General features: G+C 55.0%; 1 protein-coding gene across 1 annotated transcript in view; it reads right to left on the bottom strand.

The window, feature by feature from the left end:
• Positions 1 to 27,183, bottom strand: part of ARHGEF39 (Rho guanine nucleotide exchange factor 39) — a gene marked incomplete in the record, with an annotated part of 172,684 nt that overhangs the window by 137,693 nt on the left and 7,808 nt on the right. Inside the window, 1 exon segment of the mRNA XM_077478238.1 lies at positions 2,967 to 3,061. Within this exon segment, the coding sequence (XP_077334364.1) occupies positions 2,967 to 3,061 (95 nt within the window).

Raw genomic sequence — 27,183 nt, 5'->3', positions numbered from 1 at the left:
GTGACCTGTCCAACCCCGACTATAACTGTTCTAACCCAATCTCCTCCTCCTCCTGTGACCTGTCCAACCCCCGACTATAACTATTCTCACCCAATCTCCTCCCCCTCCTGTGACCTGTCCAACCCCCGACTATAACTGTTCTCACCCAATCTCCTCCCCCTCCTGTGACCTGTCCAACCCAACTATAACTGTTCTAACCCAATCTCCTCCTCCTCCTGTGACCTGTCCAACCCCCGACTATAACTGTTCTAACCCAATCTCCTCCTCCTCCTGTGACCTGTCCAACCCCCGACTATAACTATTCTCACCCAATCTCCTCCCCCTCCTGTGACCTGTCCAACCCCCGACTATAACTGTTCTCACCCAATCTCCTCCCCCTCCTGTGACCTGTCCAACCCAACTATAACTGTTCTAACCCAATCTCCTCCTCCTCCTGTGACCTGTCCAACCCCCGACTATAACTGTTCTCACCCAATATCCTCCCCCTCCTGTGACCTGTCCAACCCCCGACTATAACTGTTCTAACCCAATCTCCTCCCCCTCCTGTGACCCGTCCAACCCCCAACTATAACTGTTCTCACCCACTCTCCTCCTCCTCCTGTGACCTGCCCAACCCCCGACTATAACTGTTCTCACCCAATATACTCCCCCTCCTGTGACCTGTCCAACCCCCGACTATAACTATTCTCACCCAATCTCCTCCCCCTCCTGTGACCTGTCCAACCCCCGACTATAAGTGTTCTCACCCAATCTCCTCCCCCTCCTGTGACCTGTCCAACCCCCGACTATAACTGTTCTCACCCAATCTCCTCCCCCTCCTGTGACCTGTCCAACCCCCGACTATAACTGTTCTCACCCAATCTCCTCCCCCTCCTGTGACCTGTCCAACCCCCGACTATAACTGTTCCCCACCCAATCTCCTCCTCCTCCTGTGACCTGTCCAACCCCCGACTATAACTGTTCTCACCCAATCTCCTCCCCCTCCTGTGACCTGCCCAACCCCCGACTATAACTGTTCTCACCCAATCTCCTCCCCCTCCTGTGACCTGTCCAACCCCCGACTATAACTGTTTTAACCCAATCTCCTCCACCTCCTGTGACCTGTCCAACCCGACTATAACTGTTCTCACCCAATCTCCTCCCCCTCCTGTGACCTGTCCAACCCCCGACTATAACTGTTCTCACCCAATCTCCTCCTCCTCCTGTGACCTGTCCAACCCGACTATAACTGTTCTAACCCAATCTCCTCCTCCTCCTGTGACCTGTCCAACCAGACTATAACTGTTCTAAACCAATCTCCTCCCCCTCCTGTGACCTGCCCAACCCCCGACTATAACTGTTCTCACCCAATCTCCTCCCCCTCCTGTGACCTGTCCAACCCGACTATAACTGTTCTAACCCAATCTCCTCCTCCTCCTGTGACCTGTCCAACCCCCGACTATAACTATTCTCACCCAATCTCCTCCCCCTCCTGTGACCTGTCCAACCCCAACTATAACTGTTCTAACCCAATCTCCTCCCCCTCCTGTGACCTGTCCAACCCCCCGACTATAACTATTCTCACCCAATCTCCTCCCCCTCCTGTGACCTGTCCAACCCCCGACTATAACTGTTCTCACCCAATCTCCTCCCCCTCCTGTGACCTGTCCAACCCCTGACTATAACTGTTCCCCACCCAATCTCCTCCCCCTCCTGTGACCTGCCCAACCCCCGACTATAACTGTTCTCACCCAATCTCCTCCCCCTCCTGTGACCTGTCCAACCCCCGACTATAACTGTTCTAACCCAATCTCCTCCTCCTCCTGTGACCTGTCCAACCCGACTATAACTGTTCTAACCCAATCTCCTCCTCCTCCTGTGACCTGTCCAACCCCCGACTATAACTGTTCTCACCCAATCTCCTCCCCCTCCTGTGACCTGTCCAACCACTGACTATAACTGTTCTCACCCAATCTCCTCCCCCTCCTGTGACCTGCCCAACCCCCGACTATAACTGTTCTCACCCAATCTCCTCCCCCTCCTGTGACCTGTCCAACCCCCGACTATAACTGTTCTAACCCAATCTCCTCCTCCTCCTGTGACCTGTCCAACCCGACTATAACTGTTCTAACCCAATCTCCTCCTCCTCCTGTGACCTGTCCAACCCACGACTATAACTGTTCCCCACCCAATCTCCTCCCCCTCCTGTGACCTGCCCAACCCCCGACTATAACAGTTCTCACCCAATCTCTTCCCCCTCCTGTGACCTGTCAATCCCCCGACTATAACTGTTCTCACCCAATCTCCTCCCCCTCCTGTGACCTGTCCAACCCCTGACTATAACTGTTCTCACCCAATCTCCTCCCCCTCCTGTGACCTGCCCAACCCCCGACTATAACTGTTCCCCACCCAATCTCCTCCTCCTCCTGTGACCTGTCCAACCCCAACTATAACTGTTCTCACCCAATCTCCTCCCCCTCCTGTGACCTGTCCAACCCCCAACTACAACTGTTCCCCACCCAATCTCCTCCCCCTCCTGTGACCTGTCCAATCCCTGACTATAACTGTTCTCACCCAATCTCCTCCCCATCCTGTGACCTGTCCAACCCCCGACTATAACTGTTCTAACCCAATCTCCCCCCCCTCCTGTGACCTGCCCAACCCCCAACTATAACTGTTCTCACCCAATCTCCTCCTCCTCCTGTGACCTGTCCAACCCCCGACTATAACTGTTCTAACCCAATCTCCTCCTCCTCCTGTGACCTGTCCAACCCCCGACTATAACTGTTCTAACCCAATCTCCTCCTCCTCCTGTGACCTGTCCAACCCCCGACTATAACTGTTCTAACCCAATCTCCTCCCCCTCCTGTGACCTGTCCAACCCCCGACTATAACTGTTCTCCACCCAATCTCCTCCCCCTCCTGTGACCTGTCCAACCCCTGACTATAACTTTTCTCTACCCAATCTCCTCCCCCTCGGCTCTTACCTGTGGACTTGGAGGATGCTGGGAATTGTGCCACATATACCCTGCTGGGCGATCTTTAGGTTTCCGCAGCGCGCTCTGAAGACTTCATCGTAATACTGGAAGCAGAAGAAAGATCCGGCTTCATTCACAAAGCTTTATCAGGAGAACAACCTTCATATTTGGATGTCATTGGCTAAAAATAACTGTCACTTTTGTGTACATAGTGTAGGGGATCAGGGGGGTGAAGAGCTGGCTCAGAGGCAGTCCAGTAAAATAAAATTGGCTTTTATTCAACAAAAACAAAACATAAGAGCAGACAGACTTGTCTTATCACACAGATGTGCACACAGGTACAGCTCACAGTTCGTCAGCCCACAGGCTTAGAGGTGACAGTTCATGGTCTTTTTGTGGTTTAAGCTCACCCAGCAGGTCCACCTTCCAGCAATGGACGCCTCCACACAGCATGCTGCTGTGTCTCTCCTACTCAACAACTCCACACTGACACTTTCAGCACACCTGATAATAAGCAGGTCTGAAGGGGAAGTACCTGCCTTCTTCAATTAACCCCCTCTTAAACCTGCCCCAGGCTGACCCTCTACATATCCCCCCCACCTCTGTTCCAGGCCAGGGGTCTGGACACCACGACTCCAGTGGCAGTAGACCCGGGAAAGGGCATCCGCATTCTGATGTACCTTTCCCGGTCTATGTACCACTACAAACCTGAAGTCTTGTAGAGGAAGGAACCACCGGGTCATTCTGGAGTTTTTATCTTTATTTTGGGCCATCCACTTAAGGGGCGCATGATCTGAAACTAACTTAAAGGGTCGGCCCAACAAGTAGTAGCGGAGTGTCTCCAAAGCCCATTTTATTGCGAGACACTCCCTTTTCACAATGGAATAATTCCTCTCAGCTGATGTGAGCTTCCGGCTCAAGTACACAACAGGGTGCTCATCCCCCCCAATCACCTGGGACAGTACTGCACCCAGACCCAACTTTGAGGCATCTGTTTGTACCAGGAATTCTTTTTGGAAGTCGGGAGCTACCAACACTGGTTCCTGGCACAAAGCTTGCTTCAATCGGCAGTTGCGTTCTTTCCTTTGGTGAGATCAGTCAGAGGTGCTGCTAGACTGGCAAAGTTGGGGACAAACCTCCTATAATAGCCCACAATGCCAAGGAAAGAACGCACTTGTTTCTTTGTGAGTGGACGAGGCCATTTCTGAATAGCCTCCACCTTGTTTAGTTGGGGCTTAATCACACCCCTGCCTACAACAACCCAACCTTGCTCTTTTCTGGGTTCACTGTGAACCCCGCCCTTCGGAGGGCATCCAAGACCAACTGGACCTTTGGTAAGTGACTCTCCCAGGCCTTACTAAAGATGACAATGTCATCAAGATAGGCTCCTGAGAATTCCTTATGAGGTCTCAGGACGAAGTCCATGGCCCTCTGGAAAGTGGCTGGGGCCCCATGTAACCCGAATGGCATTCGGGCATACTGCCATAAGCCCTCGGGTGTGGCAAATGCAATTTTTTCTTTAGCCTCTGGGGAAAGTGGGATCTGCCAGTATCCCTTGGTCAAGTCAAGAGTGGTGATGTACCGGGCCAGTCCTAATCTCTCAATTAATTCATCGACCCGGGGGAATGGGATACGCATCTGGCTTGGAGACTTCATTTAACTTGCGAAAGTCATTGCAGAACCGCCAGGTTCCATTCGGCTTGGGTACAAGGACTATAGGGCTAGACCAGCTACTTGAAGACTCCTCAATGACCCCAAGGTCCAACATGCTCTTAAGCTCGGCTGACACAATATTCCGGCGAGCTTCGGGTATGCGGTAGGGTTTGAGGTTTACGCGAACGCCAGGGTCTGTAATGACATTATGTTCAATTACCGAGGTTAGGCCCGGTAGGTTTGAGAAAATGTCTCGATTCCTCTGCAAAAACTCCCAGGACTCCCGTTTTTGAGAAGGGGAGAGAGCTTCTGCAATCTCTACCTTCTTAATCTGAGCATCAGGGTCTTCCGGGACTTTCAGACTGACTGTCAAAACCGGTCTATCTTTCCATGGTTTGATCAAGTTGACGTGGTAAATCTGGTAGGGTTTACGTTTGGTGGGCTGATGGACTTTATAGTTGACTTTGTCCACCCTCTCAACTATCTCAAAGGGTCCTTGCCACTTGGCGAGAAACTTACTCTCGACGGTAGGCACCAAGACCAGCACCCGATCCCCAGGTTTAAACTCTCTAATCTTGGCAGATTGGTTGTATACCCGACTCTGGGCGTTTTGTGCAGCCTGCAAATGTTCCCGTACTGTGGGCATAACTTTTGTTATTCGGTCTTGCATTTGAGACACGTGTTCGACCACACTCCGATACGGGGAAGCTTCTTGTTCCCATGTCTCTTTCATTATATCCAGTAGTCCACGGGGGGTGTCTCCCATAAACCAACTCAAAGGGGGAGAACCCCGTGGAGGCCTGGGGTACTTCTCTTATGGCAAACAACAAGGGAGGAAACAAGCAATCCCAATCCCGACCATCCTCCTCAACTGCTTTCTTTAGCATTCCCTTTAAGGTTTTGTTGAACCGCTCCACTAACCCATCAGTTTGTGGGGGATACACCGAAGTCTGCAAATGTTTAATCTTAAACAGGTTACAGAGTTCCTTCATCACTTTTGACATGAACGGGGTACCTTGGTCTGTCAAGATCTCGGATGGGAGCCCTGTACTCATGAACATCTGAAACAACTCCCGTGCTGGACCTTGGATGAGCAATTTCTTAAAGGGACTGCTTCCGGATACCTGGTGGCATAGTCAAGGACAACCAAAATGTATTGGTGTCCCCTAGCTGACTTAGGTAAGGGGCCCACCAAGTCCATGGCTATGCGATCAAAGGGAACCTCGATAATTGGAAGCGGTACCAGCGGACTGCGATAATGGGGTATTGGAGCGGTTCTTTGACAGGCAGGGCAGGACTCACAGTAGTCCTTAATTTCTCTATATCAGGGGTGGCCAACCCGCGGCTCCCGAGCCGCATGCGGCAACTTTGCCCGGTTCCGTGCGGCTCTTACGCTACTGGCTATGAACTTCCTTATTCGAGTCGAGTCGTACGTCATCATGTTCGAATCCATTGGAGTTTGGTGTGATTGTGTGTGGCCAAGTCCGCTCATTCGGAAAGTCCGTCAGAATTGCAAAACATGCTTCAAATTTTTCGGCCAGAACTCTGCCGGACCCAGTTGCTACCGAGAAATTTGCTAGTGCAGCTATTGGCTACTCCTGGCTATGAATTCCTTATTCGAGTCGAGTCGTATGTCATCACGTTCGAATCCGTCTGAGTTTGTTTCAAATTTTTCGACCAGAACTCTGCCGCTCATACACACCTCCGCTCACCCCTCACTCTCACTACCCCGCCCCCTTGCTCTGTATTTACGTCAAATGCACACGTGGGCAGTTTTTCAGTAAGAGCAAAATGGCAGGGAAAAAATGCACAGCAAAACGAAAATATGAAGAAGAACACAGGACGTTTTTAACAGAGTGGGAGAGTTTATATTTTTTTGTTGAATGTAATGGAAAGCCATTCTGCCTTATATGTCAGGTGTCCTTGTCGCATTTCAAAGCTTCAAACCTTCAGAGCCACTTCAGCTCACTCCATGCTAACATCGACCAGGAATTTCCAAAAGGGACTGAACTTCGCAAGCACAAGTTGGTTACTTTGAAAAGTCAGACAGAAAAGCAGGCAAAGTTTTTCAAAAAACTTACAAAGCACACAGAGACTGTAACGCTTGCATCGTATCAACTGGCTTGGAACATTGCACGGGCCAAAAAGCCATACAATGAAGGGGAGTTCATTAAAAAATGCCTCTGTGATATTGTTGAAATCTTGTCTCCTGAAACCGACAAACTAAAACGAATGGTATCAGACCTCCAACTGTCCCGCCACACTGTTGAGCACAGAATATCAGACATTAACACGTCTATTCAGTCAAAGTTGCACTCTAATCTTCAAGCTTGTGAGTATTTTAGTGTCGCATTGGATGAGAGTTGTGACATACAAGACAAGGCTCAATTGGCAATATTTGTACGGTCTGTGTCAAACGATTGTTTGATCAAAGAGGAACTCCTCGATATTATGCCTTTAAAAGACAGAACCCGTGGCATAGATGTGAAAGATACAATGATGGATGCATTTGTGAAAGCAAATCTGCCCATAGCGAAACTAACTGCAATAGCCACAGATGGAGCGCCAGCCATGATTGGATCTGTGAATGGGCTTGTGGGGCTGTGCAAAGCTGACCAAACATTTCCAGAGTTTTGGAATTTCCACTGCATCATACACAGCGAGCAACTTGTGTCTAAAACATTGAATTTGGACAGTGTCATGAAGCCTGTGATGGCAATCGTCAACTACATCCGTACACATGCGCTTCACCACCGGCAATTCAAGAATCTCATCGCTGAGCTGGACCAAGGGCTTCCAGGTGACCTGCCGCAACACTGCACTGTAAGGTGGCTGTCAAAAGGCCAGGTACTCTCTCGCTTCTTCCAGCTTTTGGATGCTGTGAAACTGTTCATGGAAGAGAAGAACGAGGACTATCCACAGCTCTCGGACCTCGAGTGGGTTATGGATCTGGCCTTTTTGGTTGACATGCTGTGTCACTTGGACAAACTGAACCTGACCTTGCAGGGTAAGTTAAAAATGCTGCCTGATCTGGTGCAAAGTGTGTTTGCATTTGTCAACAAAATGAATTTGTTCAAGGCGCATATTCAAAAGGGAGATTTAACACATTTTCCCACTCTACTAAAAGCCAGCGGGCAGGTCACCAGCGCCGTCCTGAACAAGCAAAGAGCCAGATATGCAACACTGGTTGAAAAGCTGCACGAAAGCTTTGTGGCCCGGTTCCGTGATCTACAACTGAAAAGGCCACAGATTACGTTCCTTGTCGACCCATTTAACGCTGAGACGGACTGTTTGAAAGCCCCGCTAGTCATAGATGAGGGTGCGGCTGAGATGGAGATGATTGATCTTCGTGAAGAGGACAAACTGAAACCTGCTTTAAAGGAAGGGACCATTGAGTTTTGGAAACTTGTGCCAATGGAAAAATACCCCAATGTCAAACGAGCTGCACTTAAGATACTGTCAATGTTTGGGTCAACATATGTCTGCGAGTCTGTGTTTTCCACCCTGAAACACGTGAAATCGAAGCATCGGTCTGTTCTGACCGACACCCATGTGAAAGAATTGCTTCGAGTTACAACATCGGAGTACAAGCCAGATTTGAACAGGATTGTTCAAGACAAGGATTGCCAGAAGTCTCACTAAATAACACATATAATGCGCATAATAAAAGGTAAAATGTTTTGTAAATTGTTCTATTATTCTTGTTATGGATTTGGTTAAACAGAGTTTGTCTGTGTGAGAGTGCACACAGTGTTCATTGTTGAAAATGACTGGCCTGTGGTCTTTGTAGTGTTAAAACAGTGTGTGACATTTACAATAAATCCAGCTCAGCAAACGTATGTGTGTATGAGGAAGGGATGGGGTGATGTTCATGTGTGCCCATGCGTATGATGTGGCTCTTTGCGGTAACTTGGTAAAAAATGTGGCTCTTGGTCTTTGTCTGGTTGGCCACCCCTGCTCTATATACACCGGGCAAAAAAAAAACGGTGTAAAGCCCATTCCTGAGTTTTAGCCGCTCCAAGGTGACCCCCAAGTACATGACTATGAGCCAAATGCAACACCCTAGACCTAAAAGGTTTGGGTACCACCAGTTGTTCCAACACTTCTTGATTGACCTTAGTTACTGGGTACAACAAGTCATGATTCACAGCAAAATGGGGGAACTTCACGTTCGCCACAGGGTGCTATGGTTCACCATTTAGGACCGTGGCCTGTTCCCTGGCGGGGATCAAAGTGGGGTCCTTCACCTGAGTACTAAGGAAATCTTCCCGGGAACCCCCGAGATCTGACATGTCTGGCTCAGAGGAGGTACTTTCCACTTCCAATCCCGCAAACACATCCAGGGGACCGGGCTCACGTTCTACAGGTTCAGCAACCTGGCACTGATCCTTAGTAACAACCTCCTGCAACACAGTATTATTCACCACCTCTGTGGGTTCTTGCTTTTTGGGGGAAACCCCCCGAACCTTTGAGCTTTTGCTCACACAAGTCCCAAAACATGGGGCAGTCTCGCCCGATTAGGAAATCATGAGGTAGTCCCGGGACCACCCCCACTTTTAGTTTAGCCGTTCCTGCTGGTGTACACAGGGTAACACGGGCCACCGGATAGTTTTTAACATCATCATGCACACAGATGACCCCGACCCGTTCCCTTGGTACCAGCTTTCTTGGCAACCCATCCGATCGGAGCAGGGTAACGACACTCCCAGAGTCAAGGAGTGCTACCACCTCCTGTCCATTGACCCGCACCAAACACTCATGCAGATTTAGGTTGGTTGCAGCACATAATGCATGGATATACATGGAGCGACGGCGACCCATGTCACACTCCATTGGTTCTTCCCGACTTGGGCACTGGGCCGCCAAATGACCCAGTTGATGGCAGAACCAACAGCGAACCTCACGGGGTTCCCCCTGTCGGTTCCCTGGAAGCGTAGGTCCTGTGGTGCTCTTGGTAGTTGTATTTAGAGGTCGACCGATATGGGTTTTTCTCTGGCCGATGCCGATATTTAGAAATCATGGCGGCCGATATATGATGCCGATTTTTTTGGGCCGATATGTTAGGCCGATTTTTTTTTTTATTATTTATTTATCCCCCTTCATCTCATAAAACCTAACAGACACCTTTCCCACTGGGGCGTTTTTTTAGGCGCTTTTGGGCTAAAAATAGCGACTGTAAAGTGCCTGCAAAACGGCTCCCCTGCAGTCTGTGTGAAAGACAGAGTGCTGTCACACTGAGGCGATGCAAGCAGCACGTTTGGAGTGGTGTACACCGCTTCTCCACCACTCCTGCCCATTGATATTAATGGGCACCACTGCCCAAGCGCATGCAATGCGATTCACGGGCGCATTTAACCTCTTCTTCGGCCGCTAGCTGGGTTATATGCGCCCCACTAGCAGCCGAATAGCACCGCTAAAATAATGGTAAAGCACTGCTAAAACTAGCAACATTTTACCATCAACGTCTGCCCGCTCCAGTGTGCAAGCAGCCTATAAAATAAAAACAAGTACTCAAAACTTTTGGACAAAAAAAAAAAAAAAATGGACTAACTTTACTGTTTTAGTTTTTTTTTTAAAATCATTTAGTGTATTTTTTTCCTCCCCCCAAAAAAATGCATTTTAAAGATCGCTGCGCAAATGCCGTGTGACATAAAATATTGCAACAACCGCTATTTTATTCCCTAGGATCTCTGCTAAAAATATATATATACTTTTTGGGGGTCTAAGTGATTTTCTGGCAGAAAATACAGGATTTTTACTTGTAAGCAACAAGTGTCAGAAAAGATTTAGTCTTTAAATGGTTAAACTGAGAACTTCTACACACAGAGATGATTTCATTCATTCAGAAGTGTAAACATTGTATCTTTCTGTTCTTTTCTTGGCAGCCCAGAGTGGAGGAAAGTCGTTTCTATGAAGACTCAGGCAACTTACACTGACTTCTATTACAGAAGTCATTTCCAAGTCCCGCTAAATCGGCCTTTTTATCAGCTCAATCGGCCGATGCCAATTAATTAAAAAACAGAAAATATCGGCCGATATATCGGTCGACCTCTAGTTGTATTACCCCTCCGAGCAGCCACCATGCGATCACCGGGAGGCACACTGGTGCTGGAACGCACTTCTTTGAAATGGACCAGCTCTCTTGTGACAGAGGGACTCTCCTGGAACTCATCCAGTGACTGAGGCTCGGACTGAGCCACCCATCGGTGGAGCTCCCTGGGTAGTCCATGCAGGAAACGATCGAGTGCGACTCTTTCCACCATCTGAGTGGGTGTCTTTTCCTCAGGTCTCAGCCAATCTTGAAACAAGTGCATCAGGTGATAGAGCTGCGCACGGGCCGGCTTAGCCTTGTCAAAGCGCCAGCCATGGACTCGGTTCGCCCTTAAAGTTACAGTCACTCCCAACCTTGCTAGGATTTCTGCTTTCAGGAGCTTATAATCATGTGCTGATTCCGGGGTCAAGTCACAGTAGGCTTGTTGGGGGTCTGCGGTCAGGAAAAGAGCCAGTACATCTGCCCAGTCTTTATCGGGCAGACCCTTCCTTGCTGCAACCCCCTCAAACATAGCTAGGTATGCTCCCACATTGTCTGAGGCCGTCATCTTTTGCAGGGTCCGCTGCACTGCCTTCCAGGGTTCACTCTTTACAGCGGGGTCACCTTTCGTCATTTCAGCCTGCTGGGTCACCATCGTTTGTAATCCTGCTATCTGTTCACTCAGTAAGAGATTTGTTTCCTGTTGTACAGCAACTGTCTGCACCAGGATCCACCGAGACCACCTTCGGTAGAAAGGATGGTTGCGGACGCAACACCACCTTATCCCTATGGATGACCAGATAAGGCGACTTGCATGACAAGGCCGCCAGTTTCGAAACCCTCCTGGCCGATGTGATGGCCACTAGAAAGACCACTTTCTGTGAAAAGGTCAACAAGGGAATCTCCCTGATCTTCTCAAACGGCGGCTTCTGAAGTGCCGACAACACCAGATTCAAATCCCATGGGGGTAACGGAGGACGCACCGGAGGGACTACATGTCGTACCCCCTGAACAAAGGTAATCACTAATGAGTGAGACGCCAGGGGTCAGTGAAAAAAGACAGCCAGGGCTGAAATTTGCCCCTTAATGGTGCTCCATGTCAATTTCTGGTCTACTCCTTGCTGAAGAAACAGCAGGATCCTGGATATAGAGAAGGAGCGTGGATGCCAGCCTTTCTCCTCACACATGGAGATGTAGGCCTTCCAAGTACGATGGTATATCTTCCTGGAAGAAGATTTCCGTGCCCTCAGCATAGTTGGAATCACCGAGTCCGACAGACCCCGGTTCCTCAGCACCTGGCTCTCAATAGCCATGCCGTTAAAGCCAGCGACGGTAAAGCAGGGTGAAAGATTGGACCTTGAGATAGGAGGTCCTCTCGCAGCGACAGTCGTCAAGGAACGTCTGTCACCAGACGCACCAGGTCTGCGTACCAGGGCCGCTGAGGCCATCTGGGGCCACCAGGATTACTGGAATCCCCTCGGCTTCCACTCTGCGCAGCAGGCGTGGTAACAGTTTTAGTGGAGGAAAGGCGTAGATCAGCTGGTACTGATCCCACGGAGCCACCAGCGCGTCTGACGCGTCTGCCCACGGATCTCTTGTCCTGGACACGAATCTCGGCACCTTCCGATTGCGCCGGGAGGCCAATAGATCCACATCTGGTGTTCCCCACTTCAGGCACAGCAGCCTGAATATTTCCGGATGCAATGTCTATTCTCCTAGGTCCAGCATCTGACGACTCAGATAGTCCGCCTGCCCATTTTCCAACCCCCGGATGTAAATGGCTGACAGGGCCGGAACGTGTCGCTCTGCCCACCGAAGTATGTGAGCGACCTCCCGAGCAGCGGCCGAGCTTCTTGTTCCCCCTTGCTGATTTATGAATGTCACAGCCATGGCGTTGTCCGACTGTATCCTGATCGGGCGCCCTTGAAGACTCCTCGACCACGTGTGGAGGCACAGCCTGTTCGCTCTCAATTCGAGCAGATTGATTGGCAACTTGGATTCCTCCGTCGACCAGAGGCCCTGAGCCGACTGAATCCCCATCACTCCACCCCAGCCGGACAGACTGGTGTCTGTAGTGATCACCGTCCATTTCAGAGGAAGGAACGATCTTCCAGACTGAATTACCGGGGACCTCAACCCCCAGATCAGGGAGTCCCTGACTGGTTGGTTCACCTGGATCTACCGATTCAGGAACAATGCAGATTTGTCCCATTTTGTCAAAATCTGAGGGGAAAAAAACCCTCGCTTCCCTGGAGTCCAATAGTGACCCCAGGTACTCCAGACGCTGAGTTGGTACCACCACCGACTTCTTTAGGTTCAACAGGCACCCAAATGCTTGCAGGGTCTGCATGGTGATCGCCACATCCTCCGCTAATTCTGAGGCGGAAGAAGCTCTCAGGAGGAGATCGTCTAGGTTACACACGATCGCAATCCTGCGTTGTCGCAGCAACTCCAACACTGGAGCCAGTACTTTGGTAAAGACTCGGGGGGGCTGATGCCAGGCCAAAAGGAAGAGTCACAAACTGGTAGTGGGCTTCCCCGACTGCCAAACGCAGAAACTTTTGATGCCGATGGCATATGGGTATGTGCAGGTAGGCATCCTGGATGTCCAAGGACGCCAGGAAGTCCCCTTGATGGAGTGCAGCGACTACTGAGCGAACTGATTCCATTCTGAACCTCTGCACTTTTACAAAGTTATTTAGGGCTTTTAGGTCCAATATTGGAGGTACCCCTTCCTTCTTGGGAACCACAAACAGATTTGAGTAGAACCCCTGGAAGCGTTCCATTTCCGGAACCGGTACAATCACCCCCTGATTCAGCAAGTCCCTCACCGCCCCTAACAGGGCCTCCCGGCGAACCGGGGACGCAGGTATGCTGGAGGGGAAGAATCTGGTTGGCGGCCAAGAGAGAAACTCTATCTTGTAGCCTGTGGAAATCAGATCACAGACCTATTGGTTAGATAACCGGGAGGTCCACCGGGCTGCAAACTCCCGAAGACGACCCCCCACCCGATATGAGAGTGGGGGCAAATCTTCATGCGGTAGCACTTTTGTTCGCAGGCTTGCGGTTCCAGGGAAGCTTCTGACCGTCCGTGGGCGTCCTGTCGGGCTGGGGGCGTTTTGCCGAAGCACCGAGCGGACGAAAAAGCCGCTTGTGAGCGGAAAAGGAGGGCCCTTGCCTGCGGCGTGGCTCCTTAGCCTTCCTGGCCTGTGGGAGTAGTGTACTCTTACCACCAGTGGCATTCTTAATAATATCATCCAACGAGGCGCCAAAGAGCCATCCGCCAAGGAAGGGAAGACCTGTCAGGGCTTTCTTGGATGCCTGGTCAGCAGACCAGCATTTCAGCCAAATGAGGCGCCTCAGCACCACGGCTGACACTGAGGCCCTGGATAGCAGTGGGAGAGTATCCAGGGCCGTGTCACAAACGTACTTAAGGCCATGCACTAGTTGGTCTGCTAGTTCCACGCAGACAGGAGAGGCATTCTGCCAATTCGCAGTGCAAAAATTTTGCCCACTCAGTCAGTGTCTGCGACACCAGTGCGGATAGCAGTACAGGTGGCACGGCTGACCCCACAACCGTAAACAAGGAACGAGCCACTGCTTCGGCCTTCCTGTCCGTGGGATCCTTGAAAGCAGGAGTCCCCTCAACCGGGATCGTGGTTACTTTGTTTAACCTAGATACTGGGGAGTCCACGACCGGAGGAGCCGACCATTTTTTGAGAAGGCTCTCCTCAAAGGGGTAACGCACCGCCATGTTTTTGGGGACCGAAATAGTCCTTTGCGGGCGACCCCATTCCCTGTAGATGAACTTGTTAAAATAAGTCAAATACGGGAACACCTTAGGTGAATGTGCTGGGTTGCGGGACCCAAAAGGGACCAGTACATCAGCAGAGGAATCCGCTGGCTCCTTTATCTTCAGGGTATCCCGCACAGCTGTGATAAGTGCTCCAACAAGCGCCTTGTCGCGCCCGGACCCGGACGGGGAATCATCCTCACTGTCCGAACGGTCCTGGTCAGCCACGTCTGATAGGTCAGAGCAGGGGTCTCCAGCTGCAGCAGGGCCGAGTCTGCATCAGAGCTCTCCCCAGAGGACCGGGGGGGGGGGGGGGGGCAGGGGCCTTTTACGCGCACCTTTCCTTCCATGCACCGCCTCTATTTTAGCAACAAAGGAGTTAAGGACCGCCGCCAGGGTGTCCATGGGCACAGCGCTATCCGCAGGCGACCCGGTTGCAATAGCCTGGATTTCGGGGGAAGAAACACCAGTTTCTGAAGCCATGCTGACCCTACCCTGTCTGCCACCTGCAAGTGGACTTAGGACAGTAAAGGTCCCACCCTCCTGCTGCCGCCGCGTGGGGGGTGGGAGGGGTACTTAGCGCCAGACTCACCACCCTGGGGCGTTCTGTGAATGCTACTAGCCGTGCCTGCAGTCCCTAGGAGGTTACCCAGTTGCAGAGTGAAGAACACAAGGGGAACCTGCATTTCCCACAGTCAAGATGGCCGCTGGACAGCGCCATGCGGTGACAGGACAAATCCAGAACAGTGCTGCCTGCCTACAGCCAGAACACCTCCACAGACACCTCTTGGGACCCCCCAGACCGGGACCAGGACCAACGCCAGCCGCACAAAGCCCCCTACAGGTGAGAGACCCAGCGAACCCCACACACACATACCGCCCGCAGCACCTCAGAGGGGGGGAAGGAGGGGAGATAGGGAAGTGGGAGAGAAGATAAGGAGGTAAGGTGGCCCCCGAATCGACCCCCCAGGGAATGCCCAGCTGCTCACCCCACCGGAGCGGGGAGAGCCGTACTTACCAGTGCTGAAGAGCTGGGAGACATTCCATCACAGACCCACTCCTGCGCAGTTACAGGGTAGCTGCTGGCCCGATATACTGTGATCCAGACATCAGTAGCCCTGTCATATGTATACCCCGGAGCTAACCGACCACCTCTGGAGCTGAGGCATGTCGTGGTCTGCCGAGCCTGGGCTGCGGCCTGCACACGCTCGATGGCCGGACTGGGGAGACTACAAGGATATCATTAACCAGCTTGTAACCCAGCCGGCAGTTGATAGAAGATCCGCAAAAAAAAGCATCAAAACCTGCAGGAAAAAAATGGACCAAAGGGCCGGCAGGGTTCCTAGGTCATTCTCCTTACTAGGCAAAATAAAAACTGAGGCTGCTGGGAGCAGCAGGGAGTGTTGTTAGCACAGGGTCCGCCCCCTGAGGCGGGACTGAAAGTTCTGTGTATTGTGTAACAATTTTGCATAGTTCCTCCTAATGGCAGGCTATACAACCCATTTAGTTACAGAGAGGAGCTGTGTCGGTCGGTGAATATAAGAGAAAAAAAATAAATCATACAATCCCTTATACCCAATTCTATACCCACCGTGGATCCAGAGGAAGGTGAAACCCCCGTAGAGCCATGATCCAATTTGCTAAAGCAGGGGAAAAAATTCCTTCCTGATCCCCCGAGAGGCAATTGGATTTTCCCCGGATCACCTTTCCCTATAAATGTCACCCCGTTATATTCTGTACACTTAGGAAATAATCCCGACCTTTCTATAGCAATCCACTGATTGGGCCAGAGCCACCTCTGCAGGGAGTCTATTCCACATTTTCACAGCTCTTACTGTGAAGAAACCTTTCCGTATTTGGAGATGAAATCTCTTCTCCTCTAGATGTAAAGAGTCCCCCTTGTCCTCTGTGATGACTGTAAAGTGAATAACTCAACGCCAAGTTCACTATACGGACCCCTTATATATTATACATGGTGATCATATCCCCCCTTATATATTATACATGGTGATCATATCCCCCCTTATATATTATACATGGAGATCATATCCCCCCTTATATATTATACATGGAGATCATATCCCCCCATATATATTATACATGGTGATCATATCCCCCCTTATATATTATACATGGTGATCATATCCCCCCTTATATATTATACATGGTGATCATATCCCCCCTTATATATTATACATGGTGATCATATCCCCCCTTATATATTATACATGGAGATCACATCCCCCCTTATATATTATACATGGTGATCATATCCCCCCTTATATATTATACATGGTGATCATATCCCCCCTTATATATTATACATGGAGATCATATCCCCCCTTATATATTATACATGGAGATCATATCCCCCCTTATATATTATACATGGAGATCATATCCCCCCCTTATATATTATACATGGTGATCATATCCCCCCTTATATATTATACATGGTGATCATATCCCCCCTTATATATTATACATGGAGATCATATCCCCCCTTATATATTATACATGGAGATCATATCCCCCCTTATATATTATACATGGAGATCATATCCCCCCTTATATATTATACATGGAGATCATATCCCCCCTTATATATTATACATGGTGATCATATCCCCCCTTATATATTATACATGGAGATCATATCCCCCCTTATATATTATACATGGAGATCATATCCCCCCTTATATATTATACATGGAGATCATATCCCCCCTTATATATTATACATGGAGATCATATCCCCCCATATATATTATACATGGTGATCATATCCCCCCTTATATATTATACATGGTGATCATATCCCCCCTTATATATTATACATGGAGATCATATCCCCCCTTATATATTATACATGGTGATCATATCCCCCCTTATATATTATACATGGAGATCATATCCCCCCTTATATATTATACATGGTGATCATATCCCCCCTTATATATTATACATGGTGATCATATCCCCCCTTATATATTATACATGGTGATCATATCCCCCCTTATATATTATACATGGAGATCACATCCCCCCTTAATCTCCTCTTATCAAGTCAGTTCCTCTAATCTCTCCTCATAGCTGAGCTCCTCCATGCCTCTTATCAGTTTGGTTGCCCTTCTCTGCACTTTCTCCAGTTCCCTGATATCCTTTTTGAGAACTGGTGCCCAAAATTATAATATAAGGCTGCTTGCGGTGGTGCCGGCCGGTGTGGTGAGTGACGTCTATCAATGTTTTCTCTATGGATTACATCCGACATTCACACAGATCTGTTTCATAGTGGAACTAAACCCTCCTCTCCTCTACAACTAAGGAAGCTGCCATCTTGTTTGATCTGCAGTTTCCGTGGTTCTGCACATGTGATCAGTTATGATGCCATCTGATGGCTTGATAGTTCAGTTGAGAGCACAAGCAACTGTGACATTTATCCTTCATGCTATGCCTCGTTAGATCAGGTAAATTGATGGGTTTAGTTCCGCTTCAAATGTTTCCCTCCATATATTGCAGGATGACGGGACCTCCACATCAGATCCGAGCTCCCACTTTCAGGTGTACATGTCCATTCCACCCCCCTCGGTGGAAGCCCCACCCCTAAATACTTACCTTCATCCCAGCTCTGCAGACCTCTACTGTGCAGCCAGCCTTGGCACAGAGAAGTCACAGCTGTGTTCTGAGCCTACTGAGCATGTGCACCACTCAGCCTATTCATTACTAAAGCTGGGGAGCATATTGCAATGGATGGCTGGGGGCCGAGCTCCAGTAAATGGCTGGGGGCCGAGCTCCAGTAAATGGCTGGGGGCCGAGCTCCAGTAAATGGCTGGGGGCCGAGCTCCAGTAAATGGCTGGGGGCCGAGCTCCAGTAAATGGCTGGGGGCCGAGCTCCAGTAAATGGCTGGGGGCCGGGCTCCAGTAAATGGCTGGGGGCCGGGCTCCAGTAAATGGCTGGGGGCCGAGCTCCAGTAAATGGCTGGGGGCCGAGCTCCAGTAAATGGCTGGGGGCCGAGCTCCAGTAAATGGCTGGGGGCCGAGCTCCAGTAAATGGCTGGGGGCCGAGCTCCAGTAAATGGCTGGGGGCCGAGCTCCAGTAAATGGCTGGGGGCCGAGCTCCAGTAGATGGCTGGGGGCAGAGCTCCAGTAGATGGCTGGGGGCCGAGCTCCAGTAGATGGCTGGGGGCCGAGCTCCAGTAAATGGCTGGGGGCCGAGCTCCAGTAAATGGCTGGGGGCCGAGCTCCAGTAGATGGCTGGGGGCAGAGCTCCAGTAGATGGCTGGGGGCCGAGCTCCAGTAGATGGCTGGGGGCCGAGCTCCAGTAGATGGCTGGGGGCCGAGCTCCAGTAGATGGCTGGGGGCCGAGCTCCAGTAGATGGCTGGGGGCCGAGCTCCAGTAGATGGCTGGGGGCCGAGCTCTAATGAATGGCTGGGGGCCGGGTTCCAGTAAATGGCTGGGGGCCAAGCTCCAGTAGATGGCTGGGGGCCGAGCTCCAGTAGATGGCTGGGGGCCGAGCTCCAGTAAATGGCTGGGGGCCGAGCTCCAGTAAATGGCTGGGGGCCGAGCTCCAGTAAATGGCTGGGGGCCGAGCTCCAGTAAATGGCTGGGGGCCGAGCTCCAGTAGATGGCTGGGGGCCGAGCTCCAGTAGATGGCTGGGGGCCGAGCTCCAGTAGATGGCTGGGGGCCGAGCTCCAGTAGATGGCTGGGGGCCGAGCTCCAGTAAATGGCTGGGGGCCGAGCTCCAGTAAATGGCTGGGGGCCGAGCTCCAGTAAATGGCTGGGGGCCGAGCTCCAGTAAATGGCTGGGGGCCGAGCTCCAGTAAATGGCTGGGGGCCGAGCTCCAGTAAATGGCTGGGGGCCGAGCTCCAGTAAATGGCTGGGGGCCGAGCTCCAGTAGATGGCTGGGGGCAGAGCTCCAGTGGATGGCTGGGGGCCGAGCTCCAGTAGATGGCTGGGGGCCGAGCTCCAGTAGATGGCTGGGGGCCGAGCTCCAGTAGATGGCTGGGGGCCGAGCTCCAGTAGATGGCTGGGGGCCGAGCTCCAGTAGATGGCTGGGGGCCGAGCTCTAATGAATGGTTGGGGGCCGGGCTCCAGTAAATGGCTGGGGGCCAAGCTCCAGTAGATGGCTGGGGGCCGAGCTCCAGTAGATGGCTGGGGGCCGAGCTCCAGTAGATGGCTGGGGGCCGAGCTCCAGTAAATGGCTGGGGGCCGAGCTCCAGTAAATGGCTGGGGGCCGAGCTCCAGTAAATGGCTGGGGGCCGAGCTCCAGTAGATGGCTGGGGGCCGAGCTCCAGTAGATGGCTGGGGGCCGAGCTCCAGTAGATGGCTGGGGGCCGAGCTCTAATGAATGGCTGGGGGCCGGGCTCCAGTAAATGGCTGGGGGCCAAGCTCCAGTAGATGGCTGGGGGCCAAGCTCCAGTAGATGGCTGAGGGCCAAGCTCCAGTAGATGGCTGAGGGCCAAGCTCCAGTAGATGGCTGGGGGCCAAGCTCCAGTAGATGGATGGGGGCCAAGCTCCAGTAGATGGCTGGGGGCCAAGCTCCAGTAGATGGCTGGGGGCCAAGCTCCAGTAGATGGCTGGGGGCCAAGCTCCAGTAGATGGCTGGGGGCCAAGCTCCAGTAGATGGCTGGGGGCCGAGCTCCAGTAGATGGCTGGGGGCCGAGCTCCAGTAGATGGCTGGGGGCCGAGCTCCAGTAGATGGCTGGGGGCCGAGCTCCAGTAAATGGCTGGGGGCCGAGCTCCAGTAAATGGCTGGGGGCCGAGCTCCAGTAAATGGCTGGGGGCCGAGCTCCAGTAAATGGCTGGGGGCCGAGCTCCAGTAAATGGCTGGGGGCCGAGCTCCAGTAGATGGCTGGGGGCCGAGCTCCAGTAAATGGCTGGGGGCCGAGCTCCAGTAGATGGCTGGGGGCAGAGCTCCAGTAAATGGCTGGGGGCCGAGCTCCAGTAAATGGCTGGGGGCCGAGCTCCAGTAAATGGCTGGGGGCCGAGCTCCAGTAAATGGCTGGGGGCCGAGCTCCAGTAGATGGCTGGGGGCCGAGCTCCAGTAGATGGCTGGGGGCCGAGCTCCAGTAGATGGCTGGGGGCCGAGCTCCAGTAGATGGCTGGGGGCCGAGCTCCAGTAGATGGCTGGGGGCCAAGCTCCAGTAGATGGCTGAGGGCCAAGCTCCAGTAGATGGCTGAGGGCCAAGCTCCAGTAGATGGCTGAGGGCCAAGCTCCAGTAGATGGCTGGGGGCCAAGCTCCAGTAGATGGCTGGGGGCCAAGCTCCAGTAGATGGCTGGGGGCCGAGCTCCAGTAGATGGCTGGGGGCCGAGCTCCAGTAGATGGCTGGGGGCCGAGCTCCAGTAGATGGCTGGGGGCCGAGCTCCAGTAGATGGCTGGGGGCCGAGCTCCAGTAGATGGCTGGGGTCCGAGCTCCAGTAGATGGCTGGGGGCCGAGCTCCAGTAGATGGCTGGGGGCCGAGCTCTAATGAATGGCTGGGGGCCGGGCTCCAGTAAATGGCTGGGGGCCAAGCTCCAGTAGATGGCTGGGGGCCGAGCTCCAGTAGATGGCTGGGGGCCGAGCTCCAGTAAATGGCTGGGGGCTGAGCTCCAGTAAATGGCTGGGGGCCGAGCTCCAGTAGATGGCTGGGGGCCGAGCTCCAGTAGATGGCTGGGGGCCGAGCTCCAGTAGATGGCTGGGGGCCGAGCTCCAGTAGATGGCTGGGGGCCGAGCTCCAGTAGATGGCTGGGGGCCGAGCTCCAGTAGATGGCTGGGGGCCGAGCTCCAGTAAATGGCTGGGGGCCGAGCTCCAGTAAATGGCTGGGGGCAGAGCTCCAGTAGATGGCTGGGGGCAGAGCTCCAGTAGATGGCTGGGGGCCGAGCTCCAGTAGATGGCTGGGGGCCGAGCTCCAGTAGATGGCTGGGGGCCGAGCTCTAATGAATGGCTGGGGGCCGGGCTCCAGTAAATGGCTGGGGGCCGAGCTCCAGTAGATGGCTGGGGGCCGAGCTCCAGTAAATGGCTGGGGGCCGAGCTCCAGTAAATGGCTGGGGGCCGAGCTCCAGTAAATGGCTGGGGGCCGAGCTCCAGTAGATGGCTGGGGGCCGAGCTCCAGTAGATGGCTGGGGGCCGAGCTCCAGTAGATGGCTGGGGGCCGAGCTCTAATGAATGGCTGGGGGCCGGGCTCCAGTAAATGGCTGGGGGCCAAGCTCCAGTAGATGGCTGGGGGCCAAGCTCCAGTAGATGGCTGAGGGCCAAGCTCCAGTAGATGGCTGAGGGCCAAGCTCCAGTAGATGGCTGGGGGCCAAGCTCCAGTAGATGGATGGGGGCCAAGCTCCAGTAGATGGCTGGGGGCCAAGCTCCAGTAGATGGCTGGGGGCCAAGCTCCAGTAGATGGCTGGGGGCCAAGCTCCAGTAGATGGCTGGGGGCCAAGCTCCAGTAGATGGCTGGGGGCCGAGCTCCAGTAGATGGCTGAGGGCCAAGCTCCAGTAGATGGCTGGGGGCCAAGCTCCAGTAGATGGCTGGGGGCCAAGCTCCAGTAAATGGCTGGGGGCCGAGCTCCAGTAAATGGCTGGGGGCCGAGCTCCAGTAAATGGCTGGGGGCCGAGCTCCAGTAGATGGCTGGGGGCCAAGCTCCAGTAGATGGCTGGGGGCCGAGCTCCAGTAGATGGCTGGGGGCCGAGCTCCAGTAAATGGCTGGGGGCCGAGCTCCAGTAAATGGCTGGGGGCCAAGCTCCAGTAAATGGCTGGGGGCCGAGCTCCAGTAGATGGCTGGGGGCCGAGCTCCAGTAGATGGCTGGGGGCCGAGCTCCAGTAGATGGCTGGGGGCCGAGCTCTAATGAATGGCTGGGGGCCGGGCTCCAGTAAATGGCTGGGGGCCAAGCTCCAGTAGATGGCTGGGGGCCAAGCTCCAGTAGATGGCTGAGGGCCAAGCTCCAGTAGATGGCTGAGGGCCAAGCTCCAGTAGATGGCTGGGGGCCAAGCTCCAGTAGATGGATGGGGGCCAAGCTCCAGTAGATGGCTGGGGGCCAAGCTCCAGTAGATGGCTGGGGGCCAAGCTCCAGTAGATGGCTGGGGGCCAAGCTCCAGTAGATGGCTGGGGGCCAAGCTCCAGTAGATGGCTGGGGGCCGAGCTCCAGTAGATGGCTGGGGGCCGAGCTCCAGTAGATGGCTGGGGGCCGAGCTCCAGTAGATGGCTGGGGGCCGAGCTCCAGTAAATGGCTGGGGGCCGAGCTCCAGTAAATGGCTGGGGGCCGAGCTCCAGTAAATGGCTGGGGGCCGAGCTCCAGTAAATGGCTGGGGGCCGAGCTCCAGTAAATGGCTGGGGGCCGAGCTCCAGTAGATGGCTGGGGGCCGAGCTCCAGTAAATGGCTGGGGGCCGAGCTCCAGTAGATGGCTGGGGGCAGAGCTCCAGTAAATGGCTGGGGGCCGAGCTCCAGTAAATGGCTGGGGGCCGAGCTCCAGTAAATGGCTGGGGGCCGAGCTCCAGTAAATGGCTGGGGGCCGAGCTCCAGTAGATGGCTGGGGGCCGAGCTCCAGTAGATGGCTGGGGGCCGAGCTCCAGTAGATGGCTGGGGGCCGAGCTCCAGTAGATGGCTGGGGGCCGAGCTCCAGTAGATGGCTGGGGGCCAAGCTCCAGTAGATGGCTGAGGGCCAAGCTCCAGTAGATGGCTGAGGGCCAAGCTCCAGTAGATGGCTGAGGGCCAAGCTCCAGTAGATGGCTGGGGGCCAAGCTCCAGTAGATGGCTGGGGGCCAAGCTCCAGTAGATGGCTGGGGGCCGAGCTCCAGTAGATGGCTGGGGGCCGAGCTCCAGTAGATGGCTGGGGGCCGAGCTCCAGTAGATGGCTGGGGGCCGAGCTCCAGTAGATGGCTGGGGTCCGAGCTCCAGTAGATGGCTGGGGGCCGAGCTCCAGTAGATGGCTGGGGGCCGAGCTCTAATGAATGGCTGGGGGCCGGGCTCCAGTAAATGGCTGGGGGCCAAGCTCCAGTAGATGGCTGGGGGCCGAGCTCCAGTAGATGGCTGGGGGCCGAGCTCCAGTAAATGGCTGGGGGCTGAGCTCCAGTAAATGGCTGGGGGCCGAGCTCCAGTAGATGGCTGGGGGCCGAGCTCCAGTAGATGGCTGGGGGCCGAGCTCCAGTAGATGGCTGGGGGCCGAGCTCCAGTAGATGGCTGGGGGCCGAGCTCCAGTAGATGGCTGGGGGCCGAGCTCCAGTAGATGGCTGGGGGCCGAGCTCCAGTAGATGGCTGGGGGCCGAGCTCCAGTAAATGGCTGGGGGCCGAGCTCCAGTAAATGGCTGGGGGCAGAGCTCCAGTAGATGGCTGGGGGCAGAGCTCCAGTAGATGGCTGGGGGCCGAGCTCCAGTAGATGGCTGGGGGCCGAGCTCCAGTAGATGGCTGGGGGCCGAGCTCCAGTAGATGGCTGGGGGCCGAGCTCCAGTAGATGGCTGGGGGCCGAGCTCTAATGAATGGCTGGGGGCCGGGCTCCAGTAAATGGCTGGGGGCCGAGCTCCAGTAGATGGCTGGGGGCCGAGCTCCAGTAAATGGCTGGGGGCCGAGCTCCAGTAAATGGCTGGGGGCCGAGCTCCAGTAAATGGCTGGGGGCCGAGCTCCAGTAAATGGCTGGGGGCCGAGCTCCAGTAAATGGCTGGGGGCCGAGCTCCAGTAGATGGCTGGGGGCCGAGCTCCAGTAGATGGCTGGGGGCCGAGCTCCAGTAGATGGCTGGGGGCCGAGCTCCAGTAAATGGCTGGGGGCCGAGCTCCAGTAGATGGCTGGGGGCCGGGCTCCAGTAAATGGCTGGGGGCCAAGCTCCAGTAGATGGCTGGGGGCCAAGCTCCAGTAGATGGCTGAGGGCCGAGCTCCAGTAGATGGCTGGGGGCCGAGCTCCAGTAGATGGCTGGGGGCCGAGCTCCAGTAGATGGCTGGGGGCCGAGCTCCAGTAGATGGCTGGGGGCCGAGCTCCAGTAGATGGCTGGGGGCCGAGCTCTAATGAATGGCTGGGGGCCGGGCTCCAGTAAATGGCTGGGGGCCGAGCTCCAGTAGATGGCTGGGGGCCAAGCTCCAGTAGATGGCTGGGGGTCGAGCTCCAGTAGATGGCTGGGGGCCGAGCTCCAGTAGATGGCTGGGGGCCGAGCTCCAGTAGATGGCTGGGGGCCGAGCTCCAGTAAATGGCTGGGGGCCGAGCTCCAGTAAATGGCTGGGGGCCGAGCTCCAGTAAATGGCTGGGGGCCGAGCTCCAGTAAATGGCTGGGGGCCGAGCTCCAGTAAATGGCTGGGGGCCGAGCTCCAGTAGATGGCTGGGGGCCGAGCTCCAGTAGATGGCTGGGGGCCGAGCTCCAGTAGATGGCTGGGGGCCGAGCTCCAGTAGATGGCTGGGGGCCGAGCTCCAGTAGATGGCTGGGGGCCGAGCTCCAGTAGATGGCTGGGGGCCGAGCTCTAATGAATGGCTGGGGGCCGGGCTCCAGTAAATGGCTGGGGGCCAAGCTCCAGTAGATGGCTGGGGGCCAAGCTCCAGTAGATGGCTGAGGGCCAAGCTCCAGTAGATGGCTGAGGGCCAAGCTCCAGTAGATGGCTGGGGGCCAAGCTCCAGTAGATGGCTGGGGGCCAAGCTCCAGTAGATGGCTGGGGGCCGAGCTCCAGTAGATGGCTGGGGGCCGAGCTCCAGTAGATGGCTGGGGGCCGAGCTCTAATGAATGGCTGGGGGCCGGGCTCCAGTAAATGGCTGGGGGCCAAGCTCCAGTAGATGGCTGGGGGCCAAGCTCCAGTAGATGGCTGAGGGCCAAGCTCCAGTAGATGGCTGGGGGCCAAGCTCCAGTAGATGGCTGGGGGCCAAGCTCCAGTAGATGGCTGGGGGCCAAGCTCCAGTAGATGGCTGGGGGCCAAGCTCCAGTAGATGGCTGGGGGCCGAGCTCCAGTAGATGGCTGGGGGCCGAGCTCCAGTAGATGGCTGGGGGCCGAGCTCCAGTAGATGGCTGGGGGCCGAGCTCCAGTAGATGGCTGGGGGCCGAGCTCCAGTAGATGGCTGGGGGCCGAGCTCCAGTAGATGGCTGGGGGCCGAGCTCCAGTAGATGGCTGGGGGCCGAGCTCCAGTAGATGGCTGGGGGCCGAGCTCCAGTAAATGGCTGGGGGCCGAGCTCCAGTAAATGGCTGGGGGCCGAGCTCCAGTAAATGGCTGGGGGCCGAGCTCCAGTAAATGGCTGGGGGCCGAGCTCCAGTAGATGGCTGGGGGCCGAGCTCCAGTAGATGGCTGGGGGCCGAGCTCCAGTAGATGGCTGGGGGCCGAGCTCCAGTAAATGGCTGGGGGCCGAGCTCCAGTAAATGGCTGGGGGCCGAGCTCCAGTAAATGGCTGGGGGCCGAGCTCCAGTAAATGGCTGGGGGCCGAGCTCCAGTAAATGGCTGGGGGCCGAGCTCCAGTAAATGGCTGGGGGCCGAGCTCCAGTAAATGGCTGGGGGCCGAGCTCCAGTAAATGGCTGGGGGCCGAGCTCCAGTAGATGGCTGGGGGCCGAGCTCCAGTAGATGGCTGGGGGCCGAGCTCCAGTAGATGGCTGGGGGCCGAGCTCCCAAGCTCCAGTAGATGGCTGAGGGCCAAGCTCCAGTAGATGGCTGAGGGCCAAGCTCCAGTAGATGGCTGGGGGCCAAGCTCCAGTAGATGGCTGGGGGCCAAGCTCCAGTAGATGGCTGGGGGCCAAGCTCCAGTAGATGGCTGGGGGCCGAGCTCCAGTAGATGGCTGGGGGCCGAGCTCCAGTAGATGGCTGGGGGCCGAGCTCCAGTAGATGGCTGGGGGCCGAGCTCCAGTAGATGGCTGGGGTCCGAGCTCCAGTAGATGGCTGGGGGCCGAGCTCCAGTAGATGGCTGGGGGCCGAGCTCTAATGAATGGCTGGGGGCCGGGCTCCAGTAAATGGCTGGGGGCCAAGCTCCAGTAGATGGCTGGGGGCCGAGCTCCAGTAGATGGCTGGGGGCCGAGCTCCAGTAAATGGCTGGGGGCCGAGCTCCAGTAAATGGCTGGGGGCCGAGCTCCAGTAGATGGCTGGGGGCCGAGCTCCAGTAGATGGCTGGGGGCCGAGCTCCAGTAGATGGCTGGGGGCCGAGCTCCAGTAGATGGCTGGGGGCCGAGCTCCAGTAGATGGCTGGGGGCCGAGCTCCAGTAGATGGCTGGGGGCCGAGCTCCAGTAGATGGCTGGGGGCCGAGCTCCAGTAGATGGCTGGGGGCCGAGCTCCAGTAGATGGCTAGGGGCCGAGCTCCAGTAAATGGCTGGGGGCCGAGCTCCAGTAAATGGCTGGGGGCCGAGCTCCAGTAAATGGCTGGGGGCAGAGCTCCAGTAGATGGCTGGGGGCCGAGCTCCAGTAGATGGCTGGGGGCCGAGCTCCAGTAGATGGCTGGGGGCCGAGCTCCAGTAGATGGCTGGGGGCCGAGCTCTAATGAATGGCTGGGGGCCGGGCTCCAGTAAATGGCTGGGGGCCGAGCTCCAGTAGATGGCTGGGGGCCGAGCTCCAGTAAATGGCTGGGGGCCGAGCTCCAGTAAATGGCTGGGGGCCGAGCTCCAGTAAATGGCTGGGGGCCGAGCTCCAGTAAATGGCTGGGGGCCGAGCTCCAGTAGATGGCTGGGGGCCGAGCTCCAGTAGATGGCTGGGGGCCGAGCTCCAGTAGATGGCTGGGGGCCGAGCTCCAGTAGATGGCTGGGGGCCGAGCTCCAGTAGATGGCTGGGGGCCGGGCTCCAGTAAATGGCTGGGGGCCAAGCTCCAGTAGATGGCTGGGGGCCAAG

The sequence above is a fragment of the Lithobates pipiens genome, unplaced genomic scaffold (assembly GCF_037356315.1).
Source record: "Lithobates pipiens isolate NorthernLeopardFrog02 unplaced genomic scaffold, aLitPip1_a1.2 Scaffold_13, whole genome shotgun sequence".
Classification (NCBI taxonomy): domain Eukaryota; kingdom Metazoa; phylum Chordata; class Amphibia; order Anura; family Ranidae; genus Lithobates; species Lithobates pipiens.
Note: the sequence above shows the minus strand (reverse complement) of the source record. Positions and strands in the feature narration are given on the sequence as shown.